Raw genomic sequence first — 24,628 nt, 5'->3', positions numbered from 1 at the left:
TGACATGGACCACACACATTGACAGTGTTGTGAAGAAGGCACGACAACGCCTCTACTTCCTCAGGCGCCTAAGGAAGTTCCAAGTCAGTCAGAAGATCCTTAAGAACTTCTACTCATGTACAATAGAGAGCATCCTGACTGGCAACATCACCTCCTGGTTTGGGAATAGCACTGCACAAGACTGTAGCAGACTACAAAGAGTGACATGTTCAGCCGAACGCACAATTGGAGGGGGGCTTCCCACCCTCCAGAACATTTACAACAAGCGGTGCAGGGGTAAGGCTAAGAGAATCATCAAGGACTCCAGCCACCCGAACAACTGCCTCAACTGCTGCGGTCAGGCAAGCGATACCGGAGTCTTAGGGCGAGCACAGAAAGACTCAGAAGAAGCTTCTATCCCCAGGCCATCAGGCTGCTCAACGAACAATAAACACTATGCAACAACCATCAAATGCACACAGCACACACACCCACACGCACACACTCACTTTAAACAAACAACACACTGCAGCACCCACTCTCCACACTTTAGATCACCAAAACACACTTTATATTTATTGGTAAAGGATTTGCACTACAACTCGTACACCTTACTGTAAATTGTACCTAAATTGTACCTCATCCCATTTCTGTTTTGCACTATATAGTATTGTATATTAGTACATTGCATAGTATATTGTATGGTAACTCATGTACAATGTTCGATGCAGAATAGAAGTAACTATGTCTATACTGAACACTGTGACCTCTATTTTTACTTCTATTTTACATGCTATATTTTATTTCATACTTATCTTGTCTAGCACAGTCTCTGGAGCGTAACGGTAAGAAGCATTTTGTATAAAAGTATTCTGTACTTCTGTATGACAACTATTAAAGAAACTTGAAACGGGGTTGGTGCGCAACACAATGTGTCGACATAGGAATTCATTACGAGTTTCTTTGCGTTGGAGAATCCCGTGGAGTACTGGGAAAGACAAATAAATGTGTATCCTAATAATCCCAACATATATAACAGATGGTAGCGCGAGGCACTGTCGGTCACACGATGGACTTCAAGCGTTGTGAAGTGACTGGCGAGTAGCGGTACTGCGAGTTAAACTCACTCCACTTAAAAAGACACACTTTACACGTCTAAGTGTGAATTCACCTTGGTGTAGTGGTCTGTGCCGTCGCCTGTCGCCCGTGTCACGGCAGACCCGGGTTCTAAACTCCCTCGGGGCATCGAAGTTAAACCCAACGCAAAAAAGGTGACCATATCATCTCCGTTACATATAAACTTGCTGTAATGTCTAACTTGCTGTGCCTAATCTGATCACATCTGTATGATCCAAATGCAGGATGGCATGTCGATTTTGAGTTGCTTTTTCTGAATAAAAATGAATGAAGCAAGCACTTTCTCCTCTATCCCTGCCATCATTCTGTTAGAAAAACCGACACAATATTATTTGTTTATTGGCATCATCATCACATCAAAGCTTCAGACACCAAAGCCATGGTATCATTATAATCACGCAGCCATTTATTGTCCACTTGATGGCACAGTAGAGCAAATACACCATGAAGCTTCAACACATGTGTGGCACTATTGGATGGAAAGCCTCACTGCTTCATCTCGCCATCACTAATATATACACACACATATCCTTACCGGCTGCCTATGTGGGTTGTGAGCTAAACAACATGCACAGTCCATGGAAAATGTCTGCAGACTGAATCGGCTAAAAGCAGTACTACCAGCTGCTGCTGATTGAGTCCTGATTGGGGTGGCAGTCAGTGAGAGTTAACCATCAGCCCGTGTGAGAGCTGCAGTTTGCCCTGACGGGTGTGTTAGTGTTTGTGTGAGAGGGAGGGAGGGAGGGGGTGCCATGACTGGCTCGCGTGAATACTTTCCCTAAGGTGGTTGTCCTTCTGCGTTCTGTTTACACGATCTGATTGGCCACTGACTTACGCTATTACGCCCCCCTCGTAAGTAGAGTCGGCGCTGCACTCAACCGATTCATTCAACAGGAAGCGATTTGCGAGTACAATACACCAGAGTGGATAAAGAAATGCTCCAGAAATGAATAATGGTAGGGAAAGGCTTAACAAGTCAGCGCGAGAGCGCACACACAAAAGCACACACGCATGATATCTGATTTATTAATGCCAAATAATGGACGACGACCACAATTGGCACTTGAAAAGTGTAAATGATGGATTAGTCAGTAACTATTCATGACTGCTTGTATAGCTCAACTGGTTAGTGCTCTGCCTGTGGACCATATGGTTCCCGGTTCGAATCTCTTGCTTACTTTTTTTTCCTTAACGTTAAATAATCTATCCACTCTGGTGTCCCAAAAAGGACAATAACGCCACCTTATGCATACTGCACCTTATGTGAATACTGTGATACTGTGAATACTGTATATTTCAGTTGGTTAGATAGTCAATTCTATTGACTTATTTGTTTACACTGCTTGTGTTGTTTTCACTACCTGTGTACCCCCCCCCCCCCCCCCCCATGCTGCTATGATGCCTTAATTACCCCAAGGGGATCAATAAAGGAATATATTATCTCATCAACCAGAGTGGATAAATTAATTAACGTTACAGAAAAAAAAGAAGTATCCAAGAGATTCGAACCGGGGACCATATGATTGATTGTCAATAACGGCATTTGTTAGTACAGCAGCATACGTTGATCAGATCGTTTGCAATGAAAGAAATGGACAATCAAGCTGGAATTAAGGTTGGATTGCGCTTACCTCTGGCCGATGATACTGCAGAAAGAGTATTCCAATTATTTGATTGCCATCTGCTAGATCGTATTTCCGTTTGGCTGACGCCATAAGCTCCAAAAGCATATTGCTTCTTGTGTTTCGAAGGGCGATTCAATGCACTCGACTGTTTATCTGGATCCACGTTACAAAATAACTGCGCCCGGACGACATTCACTGACTCACAGAGCCAAGCTTCCTTCAGAAAGTAAGTGCAACATCGGCCGAATACCACCAGGTGGCGGTACCGGGCCGTTGCGATCTCGGACAAGAGTGCCAGATTTTCCCAGAGCCTTGCTGGATGAATTATGAATGGAAATGGCGAATAAAAGAAATAACGATCATAACGAGTTAACTCGTTGTTGGCGTTCGATTGGCGGGCTATAACGAGTATACTTGTCATTGGCGCAGAAACGGTTAAGCAGATCATCTGATTGTAAAATAATATTTTGAATACTAGTCTTAGTGATGTAACTAAGAATATACCAGTGAATTAGAAAATGATAATGAATCACGATGTTGGTCTGTGGTCGATGGCTGTCACCGATATATCGATCAGCCGATATTAGCCTTTCACTGATGTATCGTTATCGGCAACAGTGCCACCAATATATTGGTGGTCCATGTTTTTTGTTTTAGTAGAACATGCCTCGACATATTGATGTAATATTCTTGTTTTAACCTTAACAGGCGGGCAGAAAAGTGTAAATTGTTTTTACTTGAACTTGAGGACTGCATACTTCTTTTTGCAAAGCTTAGCTTTATACTTATAGCACATGCATGAGCCTGGTCTCTTGAAAGATAACATTCTGAAGTTACTAATTCAAAAAAGGAAAATCACTTTTGGTGCTAATGAAATAGAGTAACAGAGGTCTGAACTTGAGTTGAACTTCTACTTGTGTACTCACATTTTTCTGTAGTGGTTGCAAGATTCCAATATTCCAGCATAGAGGTATAAGCTGGACAACACTGCGGTTCCATAGCCTGAAGTCTTATGTAGTACAGGTCCAAATTTGATAGAAACCCGTTCATAAATGGGTCTTTGAGAGACGTCTGAGTAAAACCGACGACAAAAGAAAAGCGTTCCAAAATCCATTTCCTCATCCACAGCTGTGTGTTCTGAAGACTGAATCGCTTCTGGTTTTCGCTCATCAACTTTCACCTAGTTCCCTTATTCGCACCCCACGCACCCCCCACGTGGGGTATCGTTGGAAACGTACACTCGTTGGCTACAACGCTGACCAATAATTTTCGCCATCAGCGGATGATTGGTAGTTCTGGAGTCCGGGGTGGTCATCTGACACTCTCCTAACATATCGTCATGTAACTCGAGAACCGAGGCACGGATTTGGTCGAGTGAGGTGGCGTTCGAACGGCAACAAATGGATCTTTCGAACGGTATATTATATATTTGGCGAAGAATGCAGCGCCGAGCCGCTAGACACTAGCAAAGTGCCATGACTTGCGCGCAAGTGCTCGTGAGCACGTATACGTCCTGGTGCATGTTATGTGGTTGCACAAGGTTTTATTTGTGAGACAAAAATCTATTTGTTTTTAAGATTAATGCAAGTAAAACGTGTTGCAAAAAGGTTTCTTGTAGTAGTCTGTGTTCTAAATGAATAAATGAGGGATGTCTATTTTCATGCAGTATGTCAGCAGATATATATGTATCGGAGATGTAAGCTCCCTAATATCGAATTTGGTATCTGAGCCAAAAATCGTATCTGTCGAGTCCTAATTAACATTGAAATGGAATCCTGCATTAACCTGAAGTGACTCGACATGTTTGTTTCCCCCAGATTGCCAAAGGACTGAAGCTGACTTTCGACACAACCTTCTCACCAAATACCGGGTAGGACAATTGCTTATGTAACCGTCATTTAGCAATATGAATCCAGGTGCTCGCAGTGTTCACATAAGCTCCTTGGTGCACACACTTATTATGGAACGTAGACTCGAGTCACCTCTGCGCATACCATAGCTTCCCTACGTGGTATTTGCAACTTGATCTGTGCTGCACATGCTTTTGATTACTGGAGAAGTAAGAGAGGGGTCATGAATGTCAAGTCACTCAAAACCCAATAAGGAACTCCTCTATGTAGTATTAAATTCTGTCGCCGTTATCGGGGTATCGCAGTTGTTTATTCTTGTCTTGGACATTAGTGTGTCCCTAGAAGCCCGGCCAGACTGGTCCTGGGAGCCGTCAATCATATGAGGGGAATATGGCACATTCCTAGGGACACATGGCCTAGTCTCCTCTTTCATGTTGGGTGAGGGGGGCGGGGGTGTGAGATGTCGTCACGTTGCGACTGCATGTTCACTGAAGACTACAGCGTCCTGCTGCTCTGCCTGTAGATGTATAATGGAGCTTAGTGTCGTGCAGAATTAGCCCAAACATATCTGGCTTTATTGTAGTCCCCAGGCATTAAAGCGTTCCGGCTTGAGACTGAATTCCGTCAATTTGATTCGGAGTTCCGTCAATTTGATTTCGAGTCTGACGGATTTCCCGTCAATTGGCTACCTGGTATAATATGATTTGTAGATGCATACAGATTGAAACTAAATTGAGCCAATTGGAGGCGTCAAATATCATGAAAAAGGGCATTTTTTTCCCTGCTGCGCCAAGCAGAGTCATGGCGAGCAATAATGGCAGGACGCACGCAGCGACTCGAGAGAAATGTATAATAATCGCAAGATACATTCAGACTGTTGGATCTAAATAAATGGATGGACACATTTATGCCCGTACCACAAAGCTTATTGAAGGGTTAGCGGAGGCGTGACGGCTCTACCGGAGTCAGTCAGCCTGTTATATGAAAATGTCATAATACTTAATAGTAGAAACGCATGTCAGAAAACACTAGTCTTTTTTTGCAGCCCTCGCGCGTCAATTCTCTCCTTGTTTACTGATGTCACATCCACCACCTGCTTGCACTAACGTTACGCACGCCTGCTATACCGATTAGCTAACGTTAGCATAATAACGTTAATGGAAGGAGTAAGCCGGCCACTAAAAAGAGAACCCACCGCGGTGTTCTCAGACGAAAAGGATGAGTGGCACCACCCAACAAAAGAAAGTTTCGAGAGGAATGGAAGTTTGAAGATGGCAGTGTTTCAAGAGACTGGCTAGGCTACAGTATGATGCGGAGGCTGTAGACAGTGGTGAGTTGTTAACTTGTTCCGCAACTATGTCAAAAAGAAAAACTGAAACAACTAGGGATGCCCCGATCACGTTTTTTGCCACTGATACTGATCACCGATTGTCTATGAGCCATATCGGCCGATACCGATAGTTTTTTGTTTTATACTTTTTTTTTTTTTTTTTTTTTATAAAATATATATATTGTATAATTATACTTGTAGTTGTATTATCTGCGAGATATCGCCACCACGCAACAAGTCAAAATGCTCGCTATCTGCAAACGGCTCCACTGTCTGTGTGTATACTCTGCTTTGGTCAAATCACATTCAGCATTGCCATCTTCGCAGTGTTATGAAGCATGATAGCTAATTAGCCAATGTTCAGCTGCAAAAACGAATAATGTCAATTATGTTATAAGACATTGATATCAGGAGCTATCTGTAGCTACTGCTAGCCGGCTAGATGACGTTAGACAATGCATCATGTATTAAAATAAAGTGAACTATTTAGTTTACTGGGTCATTTTGTTAAGCTAACATGAGCTAATGTTAGCTACCTAGCTAACAGAGGTCTCATGCTGGCCTATCGATCGGCACGGGGCATCCCTATCATTCTTAAACTGAAATGCGCAATTGATGATATCAGGAGCTATCAGTAGCTTATAAACGAAAGTGAATAGCTGACTGTAGTTTTGTTTAAACAGTAACGTTAGCTAGGTAGCTAACGTTAGCATACGTAGGTCTCATGGAGGACTATGCCTCTGTTGACATGAGTCTGGGAGGGGCAGGGGGGGAGGGGGAGGAGGAGGAGGGGCAGTGCGCTGCAGCAGCAGCAAGCTGTGTGCTTAACACTTTCAGAGCCTTTGATTAACCTTGATTTACCCCGTTGAATGCCACCATCCACTTCAATGTTAGCGTTAAAAACGCCTAATCTATGTTTTAAATTATGGCTATGTGTCTAATCTGCCCGTCGCTTATCAATGACTCGTTTGCAGTCAACACTGTCGAAGCGGATAGTTTTTTTGGTTCATTTTCGTTTTATAGCATTCTGAAAAGCCCTCGTTTTCAAGGAAAATATTAACCCTTTATCTGCCAGGGATTATTCTGATCTTAATCCCCTCTCTGCCACCACTGTAAGTCTATGGAGATGTTCCCCTTCTTTGCAGGGCTATAACTTTTAAAATTGTATTGCTAAATTGACATTACTATGGCCCATTCAACATCAAGTATCTATCGTTTAGGATGTAGCAATGTTCTACTTTTTCATTGACATTCATACTAAAATACGGTCTAAAGTATAAATATGTTTTTATCGTTTTCTGCAGCATTCTGCAGAACGCGAGTTATAGCTATAAATGCATATATTACATCATCAAATGTAGTTTGATACCGATTGACGTCATATTAAAACGTTCAATTGTACAAGGTCCTAAACGTCCTGCCTCATCATCTGCTGGTGACCGGAGGGGGGCGGGGGGGGGGGGGGGTGTTATAAGTCCGTGGCCGACGTTAAATCATTCATGTAGTATGGGCGATACATGGATCACAGCAGTTTATATGGATCATAATATTACACGCTGAAACTTACCGCATCTTCCTCTGACCGTTGGGTGGTCAGCGTGGAGCAGAAAGTTTGCGATTATGGAATGTTGATATATGCGATCCATTTCCAGGTTGTATAATAGTATATACGTCCAATCATGTTGTTTATCGAGTCATTGGCAACGGATCGCTGTCCAGTGTGTCGAGCCGGAGTCCCGCTAACGATAGCGAGTGCTCGGACCGAATATGGATGAGCACCACTTCCGGCGCGTCACTTCCTGTTTGGGTGATCCGCCGATCCGCCACCAGATGGCGCTATTGAACCGTTGGAGAGTTGAGAGGAGATCAACAGGAGATCCCAAGTCTCCGTGGGTGAAATATGATTGCCGTCACAGATTTCCGAAATATTGATCTCAAAGACGCCTTACGGCGTCATTGGCAGATATTACGCATGGCGGAGAATGACGTGGTCATAAATGTCACTATGAATTGAAAATGGGGGACCCTGATGTAAACAAGACAAACGTCTTTCTCTGGTCTGCATCCCCTTAAAGGGGAACTATCTTATAAATGGCCTTTTTCAGTGTTTAACATTGTTTCCTAGCTATGTGGACTTATATTAATATGATCTATGTCTCTAATTCTCATATTGGCGCATTCTTCCAATTCTCCTCTCACAATATTCACCCTCACTGAACGGAGTCATCTGAAAATGTGCTGATTTGTGATGTCTGAGAGACTCAGCTGCATGAGACTCTGCTGAGACTCACACACACTCCACACAGTTACCATCGTGGTTGGAGCCCAGGCTCAAAACGGCTTAAGATCTTGAGGTAGAAAAATGCTGTTTTTGAGTACTTCATTAGAAATACAAAACAATGAATTAAAATAAAAAATTACAGAAGTGTTCCATAAACTCACAGGAATTGTGTAAAGGTGCCCAAATAGTGAAAGAAATAGTAAAATAGTTCCCCTTAACAATTGTGTGTATTGAGCCGTACTGTATTGTACCCATTCTGCAATCTGTTAAATATTGATTGATTGTTATTAACAGATTGCAGAATGGGTACAATACAGTACGGCTCAATACACACAATTGTGAAGGGGATGCAGACCAGAGAGACTTTCCTCTTGTTTACTTTCAATTCATCATAGCATATATGACATACAGATAGACAATACTGCTACATCTATACATTTATGATGTACCAGATTTACAAATACAGTATTGTTTGTGATACAATAAGAGTCTAAAAAAGAGAGTATATACATTTGACGAAGAAACTGTACATTGGAGGGGGGGGGGGGGTTGGGTAGGCCGGGGGGGGGGGGGGGGTAACTGTACATTGTATTATCGACGAAACCGATAAACGCTTTAAACGCTATTAAAAAAAAGAGTCCCAAAAAAAAGTCCCACACTTATTCTATTGAGTTGTCGGAAGATCATATGCTTGAGTGTATGGGTCCTTTTTTTGTGTTCAGTGTTGAAGGTGTTAATCTGTTGGAAGACTTAATTGTTGCTATTGGGAATCCAGCGCTACTAATACTACTGGTATTGGATATCGTACAGATGACAAGGTATTGGATTTTTCTCAAGGCTCAAATGTAGCAATGGCAGAAATCAAAGTAATTTTGGCACATAGAGGCATGCTGGATCTTGATAAATGGATTATACAATAATCTTTGTCTAATGACTTCAAAATAATGGTCTTGCATACTCACTGTTCAAACTAGATATGACGTTCTTGTATTACGGGGCGTCACCAGGCGATTTGTCCCCCACTCGCACTAGTGCCAACAAGTCGAATATGAATGTGCACTTCCCAAAAAAAGACTGTACCCGCAGTCTAAAGCCCAGAGTTAAGGTCCTGACTATCCCCCCTCCGAATGCAGTAAATGATAATGTTACTCAACATAAAATCGCATCACATGTAAAGGCTGGTAGTGCGCATGGGGCTGCACTATAACTAAAAAATATTTAAATTAATTGTATTTTCATTATAATTAAAAAAAGGCTTTCAGTATTCTATTTCAGTAGGCCTATTATTTGCTTGATGCAAACGGCTTCAGTCCTCAATATTTGCATACCCTGCTGTCTGTACCTAAGCTCTTTGTACCTCTCATAAAGACCAAAGGAGGCACGCATACCCCAATTCATAACTTTTTGTTTGCGACCTCATTCACACCTGGAGGCTACTTAGCACGTCCATTCATCCCACAATCTGCTTTCAGACTTTGGTAACACATTGTCTTACAAACAACCTATACATAGGATGCAGCACAACCGCCACAACAACCTATACAAACGTGGAGTTAAATGAACCACCGCTGACCTGCTAACATGCTCAAACTCACATAAAAAAATGCAGGCGCTTCTCACAGCTCCATGATGAGACACTGCCACGGCAGGTCTTAGGCTAACAAGCTAACTAGGCCGCTCTAGCTAGCAAGCACAGCAGTTGCAACAAGGGTGGAAACCAAAGATAATGTCAACAGTGTATATAATCTGATGTCCAAAATCCAAATCAAGTATGATTAACCTAGCGTAGGGAGCCAGAAGCTAGCTAGTTTCAGCAGGCTTGGTAGGCTCTAGGATGTATGCTAACAAGCTAGTCCACGCTGAATGCAGCGGAACAAGAGCAGGGTCGAACGTGATTGGGAGGGTTGGTAATCGGCACAATGTGTTTTCTTTTTTTTTTCTTTTTACAAAATTGTAATTCAGTAAATTGGTTTATATAAATTTGCCATAAAGGAGAGTGGGCAATGTGCTTCAGAGAAGGGAAGATGGAAGCTTCTGGTGCCAGGCTAGTAAAGATGCATGGTTCTTGAGGGTTAACCACTGCACCACCTCTGGGCACAGGCTGTGTCATTTCAAAGCCATTTCAGTTCTGTGTGGCTAGACAAATGGGCTAATATCCTACTTGTATCGCTGGACTCTGGCCCTTTTATTTATTTATATATATTGATGGTTACTTTTATGTGAATGGAATTTAAATCAAGCGTTTAACCAAAGCCATGTTCTCCTTATCAACAGCAAGAAGAGCGGCAAAGTGAAGACTGCCTACAAGCGCGAGTATGTCAACCTGGGCTGTGACGTCGATTTTGACTTTGCTGGCCCCACAATCCATGGCGCTGCCGTCGTCGGCTATGAGGGCTGGCTCGCCGGTTATCAGATGACCTTTGACACTGCCAAGTCCAAGATGAGCCAGAACAACTTCGCTATTGGCTACAAGACCGGAGACTTCCAGTTGCACACCAATGTGTAAGTCCTAATGGAAGAATTCCTGTTTAAAGGAAACTAGTCTATGTTGAGAGTAACTCAAAATCACTCGCTCCTCTCCTCTCCCTCCTTCCCCTCTGATTTTTTTCAGCAATGACGGAGCGGAGTTCGGGGGTTCCATCTACCAGAAAGTGAGCGACAAGCTTGAGACGGCAGTCAACCTGGCCTGGACCGCAGGCAGCAACAGCACGCGCTTCGGCATCGCAGCCAAATACCAGCTGGACAAAGACGCCGCCATCACTGTGAGTTACTCCTGCCACCCAGTGGTCCACCCGTCGCAAGGGGTCCCCAGCGTTTCCTCATCAATGGGCCATTTAGCCACTGGGCCTCTTTAGTTGGATTTAGTCCCAGGAGCCCCCGTTTGAGCAGATTCTGTTAATGTGATTTAATCAAACATTCCAATGACTGTCCAAACCGTGAGGGGGGAGATTTCATTGGAGGGAGAGAAACCGATTGGTCGGAATCGTTTTTCCCACATGCTCTCAATGGGTTGAGTTCCATTGAAAAGTTAAATGTAACTATTTAGCATTTTGCTGGGGACCCCTTTTGTCAACCACTGCCCTTTTGGAATGGGTTGTGATAGTTGTGTTTTTTTTCTTTTTATTATTATTATTCTTTTTCCTCCGATTTTCTCCCATCCCAATGTTAGTCGCTATGCCAATTCCCAATCCCCTTCCTGGTCGCTGCGCACTTACCCCCCACAGTCGGTCTGGGAGAGTGGAGGCTATCACGTGCTTCCTCCGACACACGTCTAGCCAATCAACCGCTTCTTTTCACCTGGCAGCGCGGACTCTCACTGAGAGGGTGTAAAGTGTGGAAGGATCACACTATCCCACTTAGATCCTATCCGCGCTGAGCAGGGGCCCCGACCGAACTGTAGGAGTCGCTGTTTACAACGACCCGGACCCACCCTGCCAGCTTTCCCACCCTCTAATACAGCCAATTGTATTAGTGTGAACGGCCAGCCAAGCTGGTGACAACGCCGGAGCTGTGAGCTGGATTCAAACAGGCGAATGCAACGTCTCCGGTGTTGGTGACGAACGCAATCTCCGCTACGCCACCTGACTGCTCTGATAATTGTGTTTTCTTATTATTCCTCATGATCCCTGCTCACTCAACTTTAGTCTTTGAGGGGGTTTGATGAGTTTAATCTCAGGCCACCAGGACATGAGGTGGTTGAATGAGAAGCACGAAAACATAAACCTAACACTGTTTATTTTTCTTCCCCCCTCCCCTCCCCTAGGCTAAAGTGAACAACACTAGCCTTATTGGTGTTGGCTACACCCAGACGCTTAGACCAGGTAAGATTAAAGGTTTATCTTATAAATGGCCTTTTCCAGTGTTTAGCATTGTTTTATAGCAATGGGGGTTTATATCAATGGGTCTGTCTCTAATTCTCATTTTGGTGGATTGCTCCAATTCAGTTGAGACAATCTCCTCCCCCAGTGAACTAAGCTATTCTGACTCTCTATCCTACCTAGCACTGACATGATCTGCAGTAACGCCCCCTCTATGGTTGTAGCGCAACCATTCGCTCAACAGCAGAGCGAGTGGAAATACCACACTTCCTCAAGCGGGTGGGTGCCGACTAGGCCTGCCGCGATAAGCAATAAATCGATTAATCAGCGCGATAATTAAAATGAATGCAATGATTTTGACGGGCGCGATTAATTTCTATTTGCGCGTTTGTTTTAATGAGGCGGAACCAGTACCCCTTGTCAGTCACTCCGTGTGGGGAGGCGGGCCGCTGGCGTTACTAGAGCACAGCACGGGAGCTCCTGTGAGCGCATAGTTTAACTACATTTCTCAATAGTATTGCTCCTTTTAACCTAGTAGCGTTCTTTGTAGTGTAGCTATTTTTAGACCCAAGTAGTTACTCTCTACTGCCCGGAGAAACTGGACTGCTAAATAAAGATTAAAGATCTAGCGTTGATGCTATCAACATTAGCTAAATAGCTAACAAACTAAATACAATGTATAGCATAGCTACAACACACAATAACGTTAATACAATTACATGCATCATTGTTTACAATGAACGGGTGGGGCTAGTCAAAGGACTGGACACGGGGACAAGTTAAACATGAATTAATTTATTATAACAGGTAGTTTCGAGTCGTGCCTACGCACCACAGGGATATTCTATTATTATACGGCTTTGACGCTTCCTCCTCATCGTTGATTGCCTGTAGTAGCTGCATCTAACGTTAGTCGCTAATGTTAAAACTAACCTAAAGTTAGTTGTTCACCAACAATCTCAACATTTGTTTATCATTAGCTCAAAAACACAGAACCGGACGAGACAAATTGTCCGCTCATACGTTCTGCTAGGATAATAACAACAATACTTCCGGTCGGTGGGTTTAAAAATAAAAGTCTAAAACACCGGAAAATACGTTTATTTTGTACAGCGTTTTCCTCCACGAGTACTCGAGTACATCATGTGATCAATCGATCTGGATTATTTTTGCCCATCCCTAGTTTATCCTGTGCTGAAGTCCCCATTCCAATAGAGATAGTACCGTACTTTTCGCACTGTAAGCCGCACCTGACTATAAGCCGCAGCAGCTAAATTGAATGATGTGTACATATATAAGCCGCACTGGACTATAAGCTGCAGGTGTTTTAATGTTTAATTACCATTATGTAATTAGCATTGGGACACAATACTGTCAGACAAATAACAAGAATGAACTCATTTACAAGTTGTATTAAGTTTAGCAAATAAGGGAACAGATAAATAACATTTCAATGCAGTCAAAAAAGCTATATTTTGATTTTAACATTTTCGGGTTTGGTCACGTCGAGTCACATATAAGCCGCACCGTTATATAAGCCGCAGGGTCGAAAAATGGGGGAAAAAGCCACGGCTTATAGTCCGAAAAGTACGGTATATATTTTGGTGTTTATTTGATTATTGTTTCACTGCCTTTTTATTTATTACGTTTCCAGTTTTTTCCTCATACTTTATTAACATTTTGTACATGGTACCGCAAGGTACATTAATAATACATGTACATGTTAAAAGGATGACACAAAAAGCCAGACAGAGGGCTTGTTTCCAGTTTCAGTGTTTTATAATAAACAATCAAACTGAGCATTTTTATTTAGGATATTTAAAATGTCTTCCAATGTTAAATAAAGGTTTATTGCACTTTGAAACGGTTTCCTTGCATTATTATGCTATTATATTAGTAAAAAATAAATAAAAAGGTTAATTGAAAACTTTTGGGAAATACATTTCCCAAAAAAGAAATTCTCTCAAAACCGCAATAATATCGCTTATCGCAATAATTTTCTGGGACAATTAATCGCCCAGCAAAATGTGTATCGTGACAGGCCTACCGACAGAGAGGCAGAGAGAGAGGGGGAGAGAGAGAGGGACGGGAGCTTCTCATCAATGAACAATAACTAACCATAAAATACACCCACAGCACACACATCCACATGCAGTGCACACACTCACTTTAAATAAACAACACACTTAACACCCACTTTACCAACTTTAGACACTCAGCAAAACAAACTTTATTGTCTTCCACTCAAATTGGATGCGCACGCATCACATGTGCATAAAAATAAATGGAAAGGAGCTGTCAAGAATGGTGTCCACAAAATTCCTGGGGGTCGTCATCGACGAGTCACTCAATTTCAAATGCCACATAAAATATCTACAAACAAAACTGTCCAAATATGTTGGCTTATTCTGCAAAATGCGTAATTTTCTTCCCTTGCCTGCCCTTCTCACTCTATATAAAACCTTGTATGAACCCCTCATTAATTACTGTAATGTCATATGGTGCAACACTTATCCCAGCCATCTCAAGAAACTTGAAAGCTTACAAAAGAAAATACTACGAGTACTATCATGGTCCGGGTATAAAGCGCCCTCACAACCTCTGTTCCATCGTTTTGGTCTCCTGAGGCTCGCTGAATTTAACATTCATCAAAACGCATCAATTATGTATCAAGTTGTCAACAACATGAATCACAGACTGTCTGAGCTTGTCCCAGTCTGCCAACCACTGCACATCCATAACACAAGAAATAGGCATCTTATATTTGGCAAGAGGAGAAGGCTAAATTGTGCTAGCCTAAGCATAGCATGCAGGGGTCCACAGATCTGGAACAAGCTTGACGAGAATCTGAAAATGACTAAATCCTTTAAAACATTTAAAAAATCACTGAAAGAGGAACTGCTTAAATCATATCTCATTAAAATTATAACTTGGGAATATAAATTGTCTGTATTATGTATCTATGTTATATGTCAGTTAGTAGGTAGGTGTGTAAACCTACCCACGTATGTTGTTTTTTTGTTTATTGTTTTGTTGTTTATATTCTGTTTATATTTGTGTTCAGGCTCCCTCCAAAAGCTTTAAATAGCTTCTTGGGAGACCTGGCACATGCACACAATTGCGACGTTGTTGTATCACATGAGGATATTTACATGTAATGTATTGTGTGTGTGAATAAATTCATTCATTCATTCACTAACACTATATTTATTGGTAAGGAGATTTGCACATCAATCTCATACCTCATGCAACTCATTGCACCTCACCACCACAAGGTGGCACCACAAGCTAAGCCAGGGGTCAGCAACCTTTACTATCAAAAGAGCCACTTTTCCCCCGTCCCACAAAATAAAATGCTCAGGGAGCCGCACAACCTATTTACCCTTAAAATGAAGATAACAGTGTATAACGTTTTATATATCCCCAAGCATACCCCACATTTAGCATAAAACGCCTGACAATTGCATACCCAAAGTAATTAGCGATTTATTATACTTTATACTTATAGCACACAGTTTGTTGCATTAATGGGATTATAAAGCAACAAAAAGAAAGAAAATTACTTTTTAATTGCTGTTTTTAACCGGTTATAACAAAGGAAAACCTCAAACTCTTATGAATAGGAGAGAAAATACTGGCTGTGTAGACCTTTTTTTTTTTTTATAAAACACAGAAGAGGAGACAAAACACTGGTGTCTGTAGACCGACTTTGAAATAAAACCCTGAACTATTCAGCTATATTTGAGTCCTTCCCTTATTTGTGGAACATTTATAAAATAAAAAGTAGTCCACTTTGAAAAAAGACTACCATGTGTAGACCTACTTTGAAATAAAACACAGAAAAGGAGAAAAAACACTGGCATCTGTAGACCTACTTTGAAATAAAACCCTGAACTATGCAGCTCTATTAGAGTCCTTCCCTTATTTGTGGAAAATCTATAAAATAAAAAGTAAAATATTCGTTGTTCGCAAATTTCGCACCACATATCGGGCATACAGGTAAGCCTTTTGTTGACTAAATAACTTAGTTGATGAAATATTTTTTCATTTCAGTGTATGACATCAATCCCCAAAATGAGAAAAAAAAAGTAATTTTTTTATTGGGCCAGGGAGCCGCAGCTGATTGGCTAAAGAGCCGCATGCGGCCTCGAGGCCGCAGGTTGCCGACCCCTGAGCTAAGCTATACCTCACCATTTCTACACTGTACTGTATATTGCTGTAACTCAGTTACCTTCTCTACTCTGCATTGTATATACTGTACATATACTGTATATATGTATATTGAACATTTTTGTTTTGTTTACACTTGTTTACGTACTTTACTTTCTATTTTATACTTGTTATACTTATTTTATCTAGCACACTCTCAGGAGCAAAACAGAAAGAAGCATTTCATGAACGTTTTCTGTATGACAACTAATAAAGAAACTTGAAACTTTCTCTCTGGGAAGCACACACGCATTTACACACAACCCGCTGCGTGGGGATGGGGCTTCTCCCTGGGAGCACTCTCATATCACTGTGAAAATATCTTTGACTCCCACGCGCACACCCGTATTCCGATCCATGCAATAATATTCACAGAGGTATATATTGTCATTTGAAACAAGTTACCAATGCATTGTCCCGTGGGATTATGCCCCCCGCTGCGAAATTAATTAGTATCCCCCTCCTCTATCTCTCTCTGTCTGCCTCCGTCTGACTGTGGGTCACTGTCACTCAAAGCGCTTATGGGCGGAGCCCAGCCAAAAACAGCTTGAAATCTTGAAGTGGAAAAATGCTGCTTTAGAATACTTGATTAGAAATACAAAACGATGAATATTTTTGATTTTCTTTTTACAGATGTGTTCTATAGACTCACAGGAATTGTGTAAAGTTGCCCAAATAGTGAAAGGAATAGCAAGACATGTCCCCTTTACAAGGTTTACCTATAGGCTAATCAAATTCATCTGATTGGTGTTGGGATTATTAAACTGTATTGGAACTGGTTGGAATATATTGGAATACAAAATTTACACAATGCAGCAGACTACAATGTTTGTAATAAGAATGCAAAGTCTGCATCATCTGAAACCTAATGAAGCACTCTCTATTGGACGGTGGAGTGCTGCACCCTGATGAATTGAAAGTTAAAGTTGCATATATTTGGCTACGGAAGCTAATTGCTAATGCTGTGAATGCTAACTATGTATGTTGCACATTACAGCAGTACACACTAGTGGTCTGCAAGGGCCTTGCAATTAGGCCCATGCCCAGCCCGAGCCCATGACGTTCAGGCCCTGCCTGAAAATAAGCCCGACTGTAATGCAACATTTGAAGCCCTAGCTTTTTTATTAGACTTAAAAAATAAAAAATAAATTGTTTTAAATATTCGAAATATGTCGAAATATGTTTTTTTATGACAAATGTGCAATAGGTCTACCTAAATAACATATAGTTGCATATCGCGCTGAAAACGAATGAAGCATTATAATTATATAGCCAAATATTAAATTTGTTTTAAATATTTGAAACACTGTTTAAATATTAAATAAACAAACGAAAATGTCCAATAGGTCTACCTAAATAACGCATATCGCGCTGAAAACTAACAAGCATTATAGGCCTATATAGCCTGTTTCGCGAATGCCTCCATTTCCATTGGTGCCTCGTCATCATCACAATCAGTCCAAAAACTGTCGCGAGTACAGCGGTACTGGCAGACAGACTAAAACATTAATGTCATCATGACAAAAGTATACAGAAAAAACTTGACCGCAGCAGCCAATTATAATATAAAATAAATCAGGACTCACCCACCACGCTGTTGACGTTAGCAACAAAAACGTCTGGCGTTGAATAACGTTAACAACTTCGCCAACCAACTGCTACATCCAAGAACAAATTAAAACGTTCACCAACTGGCTATATTCCAACTTCAAACAACAATTGACGTTATTGAACCACTTCGTTCGGTCTGCTCTTCATTTGTCCACCATCCACCGTTGATGTCCTTCAGCACTGTTCTACTGTCCTCGAATTCTCCCTGCGGTAATTACATCCAAATGTTTCCAAAAATGCAGCTTTCCCAGACGCATTGGGAACTTTCAAAAGCTCTCCCTTTCCCTAATTCCATATCTGTTAACTTATCCATCGCGACTCAGAGACACGAGTCTCTGACTCTGATCTGTGATGACAGCTGGCGCAAAACTGAAACAGAAACTTAAGGTTATAGTTATATGAGTATAGCGAGCGCGGAATAAAAAAAGAAAAAGAGGGCGCTGCCCGGCCGAGCCTGAATTATTTATTTAAAAACAAAGCCCTACCCAGCCCGAACCCGTCGGGTCGGGCTCGGGCAGGGTTGCAGTGCACTAGTACACACTAGGGATGGGTACCGAATTCAGTACTTTTAAGGGTACCGAACGAAACACGTTAACGCCAACGACACATGCACAATACATGTTTTCAAACTCTTTGGGTGTCTGCAATTTATGGGGAGTATATGTCTGATATCTTGGTAGAGTGTAGCTCGGTTTCCACCTCTGCTCTGACATGGCTGTTAGCCTAGCCACAGAGCGTCTTTAGAGGAGAAGCTCCGATTGAATCCGGGACACAGACTTGTGCAGCCAATGGGACACTGGCTCTGTTCATGGTCACGATTTGATTCCAGCTTCATTTATTTACTACATTTACTTTTTGACATACTTGCGCCACACGGAACAACGGATCACTACAGCCCAGCATCATATTACTGTAGCCACTAGCCAGTCACTTGAAACACCACTATCTCCAAACTTCCACTCCTCTCGAAACTTTTTTTTGTTATGTGCTCTCGCTGCCGTGGTGGGTTTTCTTTTTCAACAGTCGGCTTACTCCTTCCATAGTTCCACATATTTGTAACCATTTAACGTTAGTTAATCATCGGACTTAACGTTAGCTCCCTAGGCTACAGTGCAAGCAGTAGCAGTACAGAATAGTAGCGGATGTGATTAGGCCACAAATTAGGCCTGGCGTAAGACCAAAACACAGCAGAGCGGGTCTTCTGCCATTTGTTTTTTTAGTCAGAAAAACAAATGGCAAAATACTCTTATTGTATAGTAATTCAATGATAGTTATATGGTTGTATTGCAGTACCTACCTATTAAAAGTGTTTCAATCATGGGCATGAAATACAGTCCTATACCAAAAATGTTCAGATGATATCCACCTTGACAGTGAAGTTAAAGATCAAACTTCAGTTGTTATTCCACAAGCTCTAATTTTGGTGCAGCGAGGCCTCACTATTTTATCCCACTTCCTAGTGCCACACTAAACACCTTCCATGCTGACACATTAACATAATTATATGATATGCATCACTCTGCTGAGCTCTGAAAAATACTACATCATTTGTAGAAACTGGTTATCGGGAATGCATATGGAAACAAATTCGGTTTAGTACTTTGCATTTTTGTTTATTTGATGGTAGTTCTGGATTAGCACACAGGATCACTGACGTTATTGCTGCCTTTCACTTGTGCAGGTGTGAAACTCACCCTGTCCGCCTTGGTGGATGGAAAGAGCATCAATGCAGGAGGCCACAAGCTGGGTCTGGGGTTGGAGCTGGAGGCCTAAGCTCTCCTCCTGGTGAAGGGGACGAAGGAATATCGGAGGAATCTGGCCTTAAATGTATATTTCAAAGGCTACAACAACAACAAACTCAAGAAAATGGGCAGCAAATTCTTTAGAGTACCATTTTAATATGGTGCTCCCATCATTGCTTTATGGATATCGATTTTTTGTTTTTGATTTGAAGTCGTATCCATTCAAGAGACACTCTGTGGTTGATAATGTATACATTACACCCTTATCATTGTATGTGTCCATCACTGCCATGTCAATCAAATCAAAAACACAACTTTCTTCCAGTTTGGTCAATGATGTTGCTTCCTTGTGTTAATCCCTGACGCATTGTGTGTTTGGTGCGACATCAGTTGATGGACATGGGGTGAGCTTGGTCATACCTTCTCTCTGATTTTACCATTCTGATATTCCTGTCGTCTGAACATCTTTCATTTGCAACCAATTTCAAGTACACTAGGCTTCTTTTGCTTTTATTTAAATACTGCTTTACCCTTTTCTTTCCATGCACACAAGGACAAGCTAAAGCTCTGTTTTTACTAGTGTCTGTACACAAAGCCCACCCTTAAACTGGGCAGTTTTTGGGTGGCTTAAACTTAGGTCTGTGAGTTTGAGGGAACCTGCATACTTGGCCGACCAAGCAGGCTTATTTTTGTTTGTTTTCTACTTTTTGCAGACTACAAAGGGGGGTATAATGTTCATAGTAATGCCAAAATGGATAATTGTTCTGATGAGGTCAATCAAGTTGTGTGTGAACTCTCTTGGCATTGCTGCCTTGTTGCTATAGGCAACAAAAACTGGTCACAGGAAATCTTGGAGGTCCTTATCTGTATGTTTAACTTTTCAATAAAGTCTTTGAACTCCATAAATGTGTTTTTAGTATGATGTTAAAGTGCCTTTTCAATAATTTCTGTCAACCTGATATACTGTACAGTACCAGTAACAACCTTGTTCTGATGCTATATTGTTACTGACATTAGTGAAACGGACTATCTTCTAGCAGGACAGGAGATTAACTTTGTATAGTGGGCTACCTAGCAGGACGGGCGATTCATTTAGTATTTATAGTGGACTATCTTCTCATAGCAGGACAGGAGATTAACTTTGAAGTTATTTTCCTCAGTTTCACTAATGCAGATACTGGTGTTCCCCTTTGTAGAGCAGTATATTGTAAGAATGATTCTTTTAACTAAAGGTTTGTCTGACCTCGTTTATGGGCAAATATAGGATCTGCGTCTTGGCTAGGGATGTCCGATATTATTGGCCGAGTGTCTTTCCCCCGATCTATATCCTATTCAACCTGTTTCTGTCGGTCATGCTTGACCAGAAAAAGCGATAAACGCTAAAAGAACCAGCTGACTGGTCAAAAGTTTACAAAAAAAAAAAGGTGATATCGGAAAAAATATCTATCGGATTTATATTTTTTTTACATTTATTTACCCAGGCAAGCAAGTAGGAACAAATTATTTTATTGTCAAAGTATGCATAATGTTGTGTTAATTACACGACAAATGATATGTAATGTTAATTACCTGAAATTATTCAGTTTTTTGTGGGGGGGGGGGGACCCTGCATATATCGCTATCTGTTGATATCTGTATCGGAAATTAAGAGTTGGACTATATCGGTAAAAAAGCCAATATCGAGCATCCCTAGTCTTGGCCACTAGTAGGTGGGGTTTTATGCGTTGGCAAGTTAAACTATAATCAAGATCCGAAAGTACTCATCAGGAAGAGAGTAGCAGGCGATGGGAGGGTGAAGGCACTTTGGATTTTGTTTATCCAGGTCGGTCTTAAGAAGCAAGTCTTATGATTTGTGCTTTTTGTATAGCAGTAAAGTAATCCTGCCATCCAGATCATTTAAGGGTTTGAGTGCAGGTACTTACAGTGGGGGGAAAAATAAGTAGTGAACAACACATCAACATTTTGTCCAGTAAATGTATTTCCAATGAGCGTATTCAAGTGAAATTTGCACCAGACTTTGGTATTAACTCAAAGAATCCAGACAAGAAATCTAAACATTAAAGTCCACATGTAAATAAAGTTTATATAATAAAGTGGAATGAAACAGGAAAAAAGTATTAGACACACTAAGAAAAAGCAGTACACAGCAAGGAAAGACGAGGAACCAGCTGAAAACCAAAACTAATTAGGAGGCAACTCTACCTCTTATCTGTGCTTGTACTGTAAACTGGGTTAGAATATATAGACGGGCTATAAAAGTTTTTTTTGTGACCACGATGCCACACAAGAAACATTAATGATGGGTAAAAGCAAAGAGCTCTCAAGACCTTCACAAACAGATTGTTGCAAATCATGAAAATGGAATTGGCTAAAGACTTATTTCACAACTTCTGAATCTTCCAGTAAGCACCATTGGGATTATCCGTAAATGGAAGCAACATCACTCCATCATCAACCGGCCATGCACAGGTGCTCCTCGCAAAATCTCTGATCAGGGAGTCAGAAGGATACTTAGAAGAGTAGCCAAAGAGCCATGGACCACTAGGAAAGAGCTCCAGAAAGACTTGGGAGGCAGCCGGTACAACTGTGACAGAAAGGACATTATACAACGGCATGCAAATTTCTCGATTCTGATTGGCCATTTACACGTCTTTATTGGCAACAATCCACGGTCCTGGGCTCAGGACCCGCCCACAACCAAATCACATATCACTCCCCGGCTCACTCCGGGAGAAAACAAGATCGCGGACAACAAATGGATATGTTGATAGCACCATAACGACTAAATATGAAGCGATTCTGTCAAGGGGAATGTGTTAGTCCTTTAAACAATGTTGGATGATGTAATTGATGGGTCTTGAGTCAATCTAGAACAAAAGAAAAATCGCGGATTGATTGATTGATTAATTGATTGATTTAAATTTCTACTTCCTTCCCACTGACTGCAGCGTTCACTCTCACACTGTCCGACGCTGGCGTACCCACAAACACACACATACACACACACACACATACACACACACACACACACACACACACACACACACACACACACTCCTGTCTGCAACAGCGGGGGAGTCAGACTGAGAGAGAAGCAGCGCTGTTTTAAGTGAGCATGGTCTATTGAATTGATTGATTGGTTGATTGCTAATTTTATTACTGTACCCCTGGTTTCCAACTGGTTAAGTTTAGGCTAAAAGAAATAAATAAAAAAATAGGGCGAAGAAAACGTTTTTTTCCTATAGGGCAAAGAAAACGTTTTAATTTGTTTTACCTACTTTATATAGAAGCATCTAAGAATGAAGTTCTATGGAAAGTAGGTCTGCATTCCCTTAACAATTGTGTGTATTGAGCCGTACTGTATTGTACCCATTCTGCATCTGGTAATAAAATTTTCAATCAATCATTCCAATAATACACAGTTGGATGTGTTAGTTGGTTGGATGCACTTCAAGCTGCTTCCACATGAGGCAACTTCTCTCAATCATTCCAATAATACACAGTTGGATGTGTTAGTTTGGTTGGATGCACTTCAAGCTGCTTCCACATGGAGGCAACTTGTCTTTTTTGTAGTTGTGGGAACTACATTTTCTGGCGGATGGTTTTTTCAATAAATCTTCGATTAATGTGTGTTTATTGTATAGAAATAAGGTTGGATGAATCTGGCAGTTGTATAAAAGCTTTACACCACTTGTAGTCGTGATTTGTGACCAATAAACCATGCCTAGGGGGGTCTAACGACCACCCCTAGGCATGGTTTATTGGTCACAAACCACTCCTGCGCGTGATGTAATGCTTAAATAGGCAATGCACTCCACTGTCATGGCCTCTGTGCACGCTCAGCCCGCAAGACTCCACTACTGGAAAAAAAGACATGTTGAAGCTTGTTTAAAATTTGCCAAACGTTTGGAGAAGCCTGTGAACTACTGGTAGCATGTACTCTGGTCAGATGAGACAAATTTTAATTTTTGGCTGTCACACAACACACCATGTTTGGAGGAGAAATGGCAGTGCACATCACCAGAAAAATACTATACCAACAGTGAAGTTTGAAGGTGGAAGTATCATGGTGTGGGGCTGCTTCTCCTCTTGTGGTACTGGCAGACGTCATATCATTGAAGGAACAATGAATGGAGCCATGTGCAGAGATTCTTGAGAGGAACCTGCTGCCATCCACCAAGCCCTGTTCCTCGTACCTGGCTAACTGAGTTAGCTGGATCATTTTCAGCATAGCTTGACTTAAGCCAGACCTTTCTGTTCCCCGACGTCAGATTGTCTAAATCACTATGGCAACATATCAGAAAGTTTGAACCTGCTCCAGCGCAGGGTTAAGTTCAGTTAGCTCGATAACCTGCATGGCCACGCCGTCGCAAAGAAATGCCAGCTCCCTTCCTGAAATAATCCTCAGTCTAGATCCCATTATACCATTCTCAATTATGTTTTTGTGCTTCGTTTTTCTAGAGGGGGCTTTTGAAATATAAAATAATATACCTAAAATTCTGATAATAAATCATATTCAGCCTATAGATTTACGTTGTCCTAAATAATGCACGTCATATTTATACAGATACGGCGCTCGTGGTTATTTTAATAACGCGAGCATTGCAAATGTGAATCCCGCAGGGATATTTTTAATGAATGAAACCTATCGGGCGTTTGGCTCTGATTAGTTTCATATTCTTGGCTGTTGATGTATTTGCTTAATGGAGCACCCGGATTGTGTTTCATTCAAGCATAAATTGAAGCGTCTTTATGCGTGGACTGTGGATTATGAATTATGAGGAATCGGAATCTGTGGATTGTTGAATTGTATCACTGTCACTCACACGTTATTGTGATATTGTAACTGGGATTAAAATGTCTGATGAGATGCGCTGTTTGACGGATTTGAGAAATTGAATGAGCCGTTGACATGTGATGAATTAATTTGAGAAAATGCATTTATCTGTTCAAGCACTGTTATCTGATATAAACCAAAGGTTAATCAATTCAATGCATGTATGGATGATGTCCGAAAACAGATTAAAACCTGATTAATAGTGAAAC

The 24,628-nt window shown here is 41.4% G+C and overlaps 1 protein-coding gene across 1 annotated transcript in view; it reads left to right on the top strand.

The window, feature by feature from the left end:
• The window catches only part of LOC311234940 (non-selective voltage-gated ion channel VDAC2-like), a 48,866-nt gene extending 28,378 nt beyond the window's left edge, over window positions 1–20,488 (top strand). The window contains exons 5-9 of the mRNA XM_084322219.1: window positions 4,559–4,611; window positions 10,477–10,704; window positions 10,814–10,964; window positions 11,966–12,023; window positions 19,522–20,488. Of these exons, the coding sequence (XP_084178345.1) occupies window positions 4,559–4,611; window positions 10,477–10,704; window positions 10,814–10,964; window positions 11,966–12,023; window positions 19,522–19,613 (582 nt within the window). The 3' untranslated portion in view covers window positions 19,614–20,488. The remainder of the gene's footprint in view (window positions 1–4,558; window positions 4,612–10,476; window positions 10,705–10,813; window positions 10,965–11,965; window positions 12,024–19,521) is intronic.
• Window positions 20,489–24,628: the final 4,140 nt, after the last annotated feature.

The sequence above is a fragment of the Notolepis coatsorum genome (assembly GCF_963971535.1).
Source record: "Notolepis coatsorum genome assembly, chromosome: 9".
In the NCBI taxonomy this organism is placed as follows: Eukaryota; Metazoa; Chordata; class Actinopteri; order Aulopiformes; family Paralepididae; genus Notolepis; species Notolepis coatsorum.
This window is presented reverse-complemented; position numbering and strand designations above follow the sequence as displayed.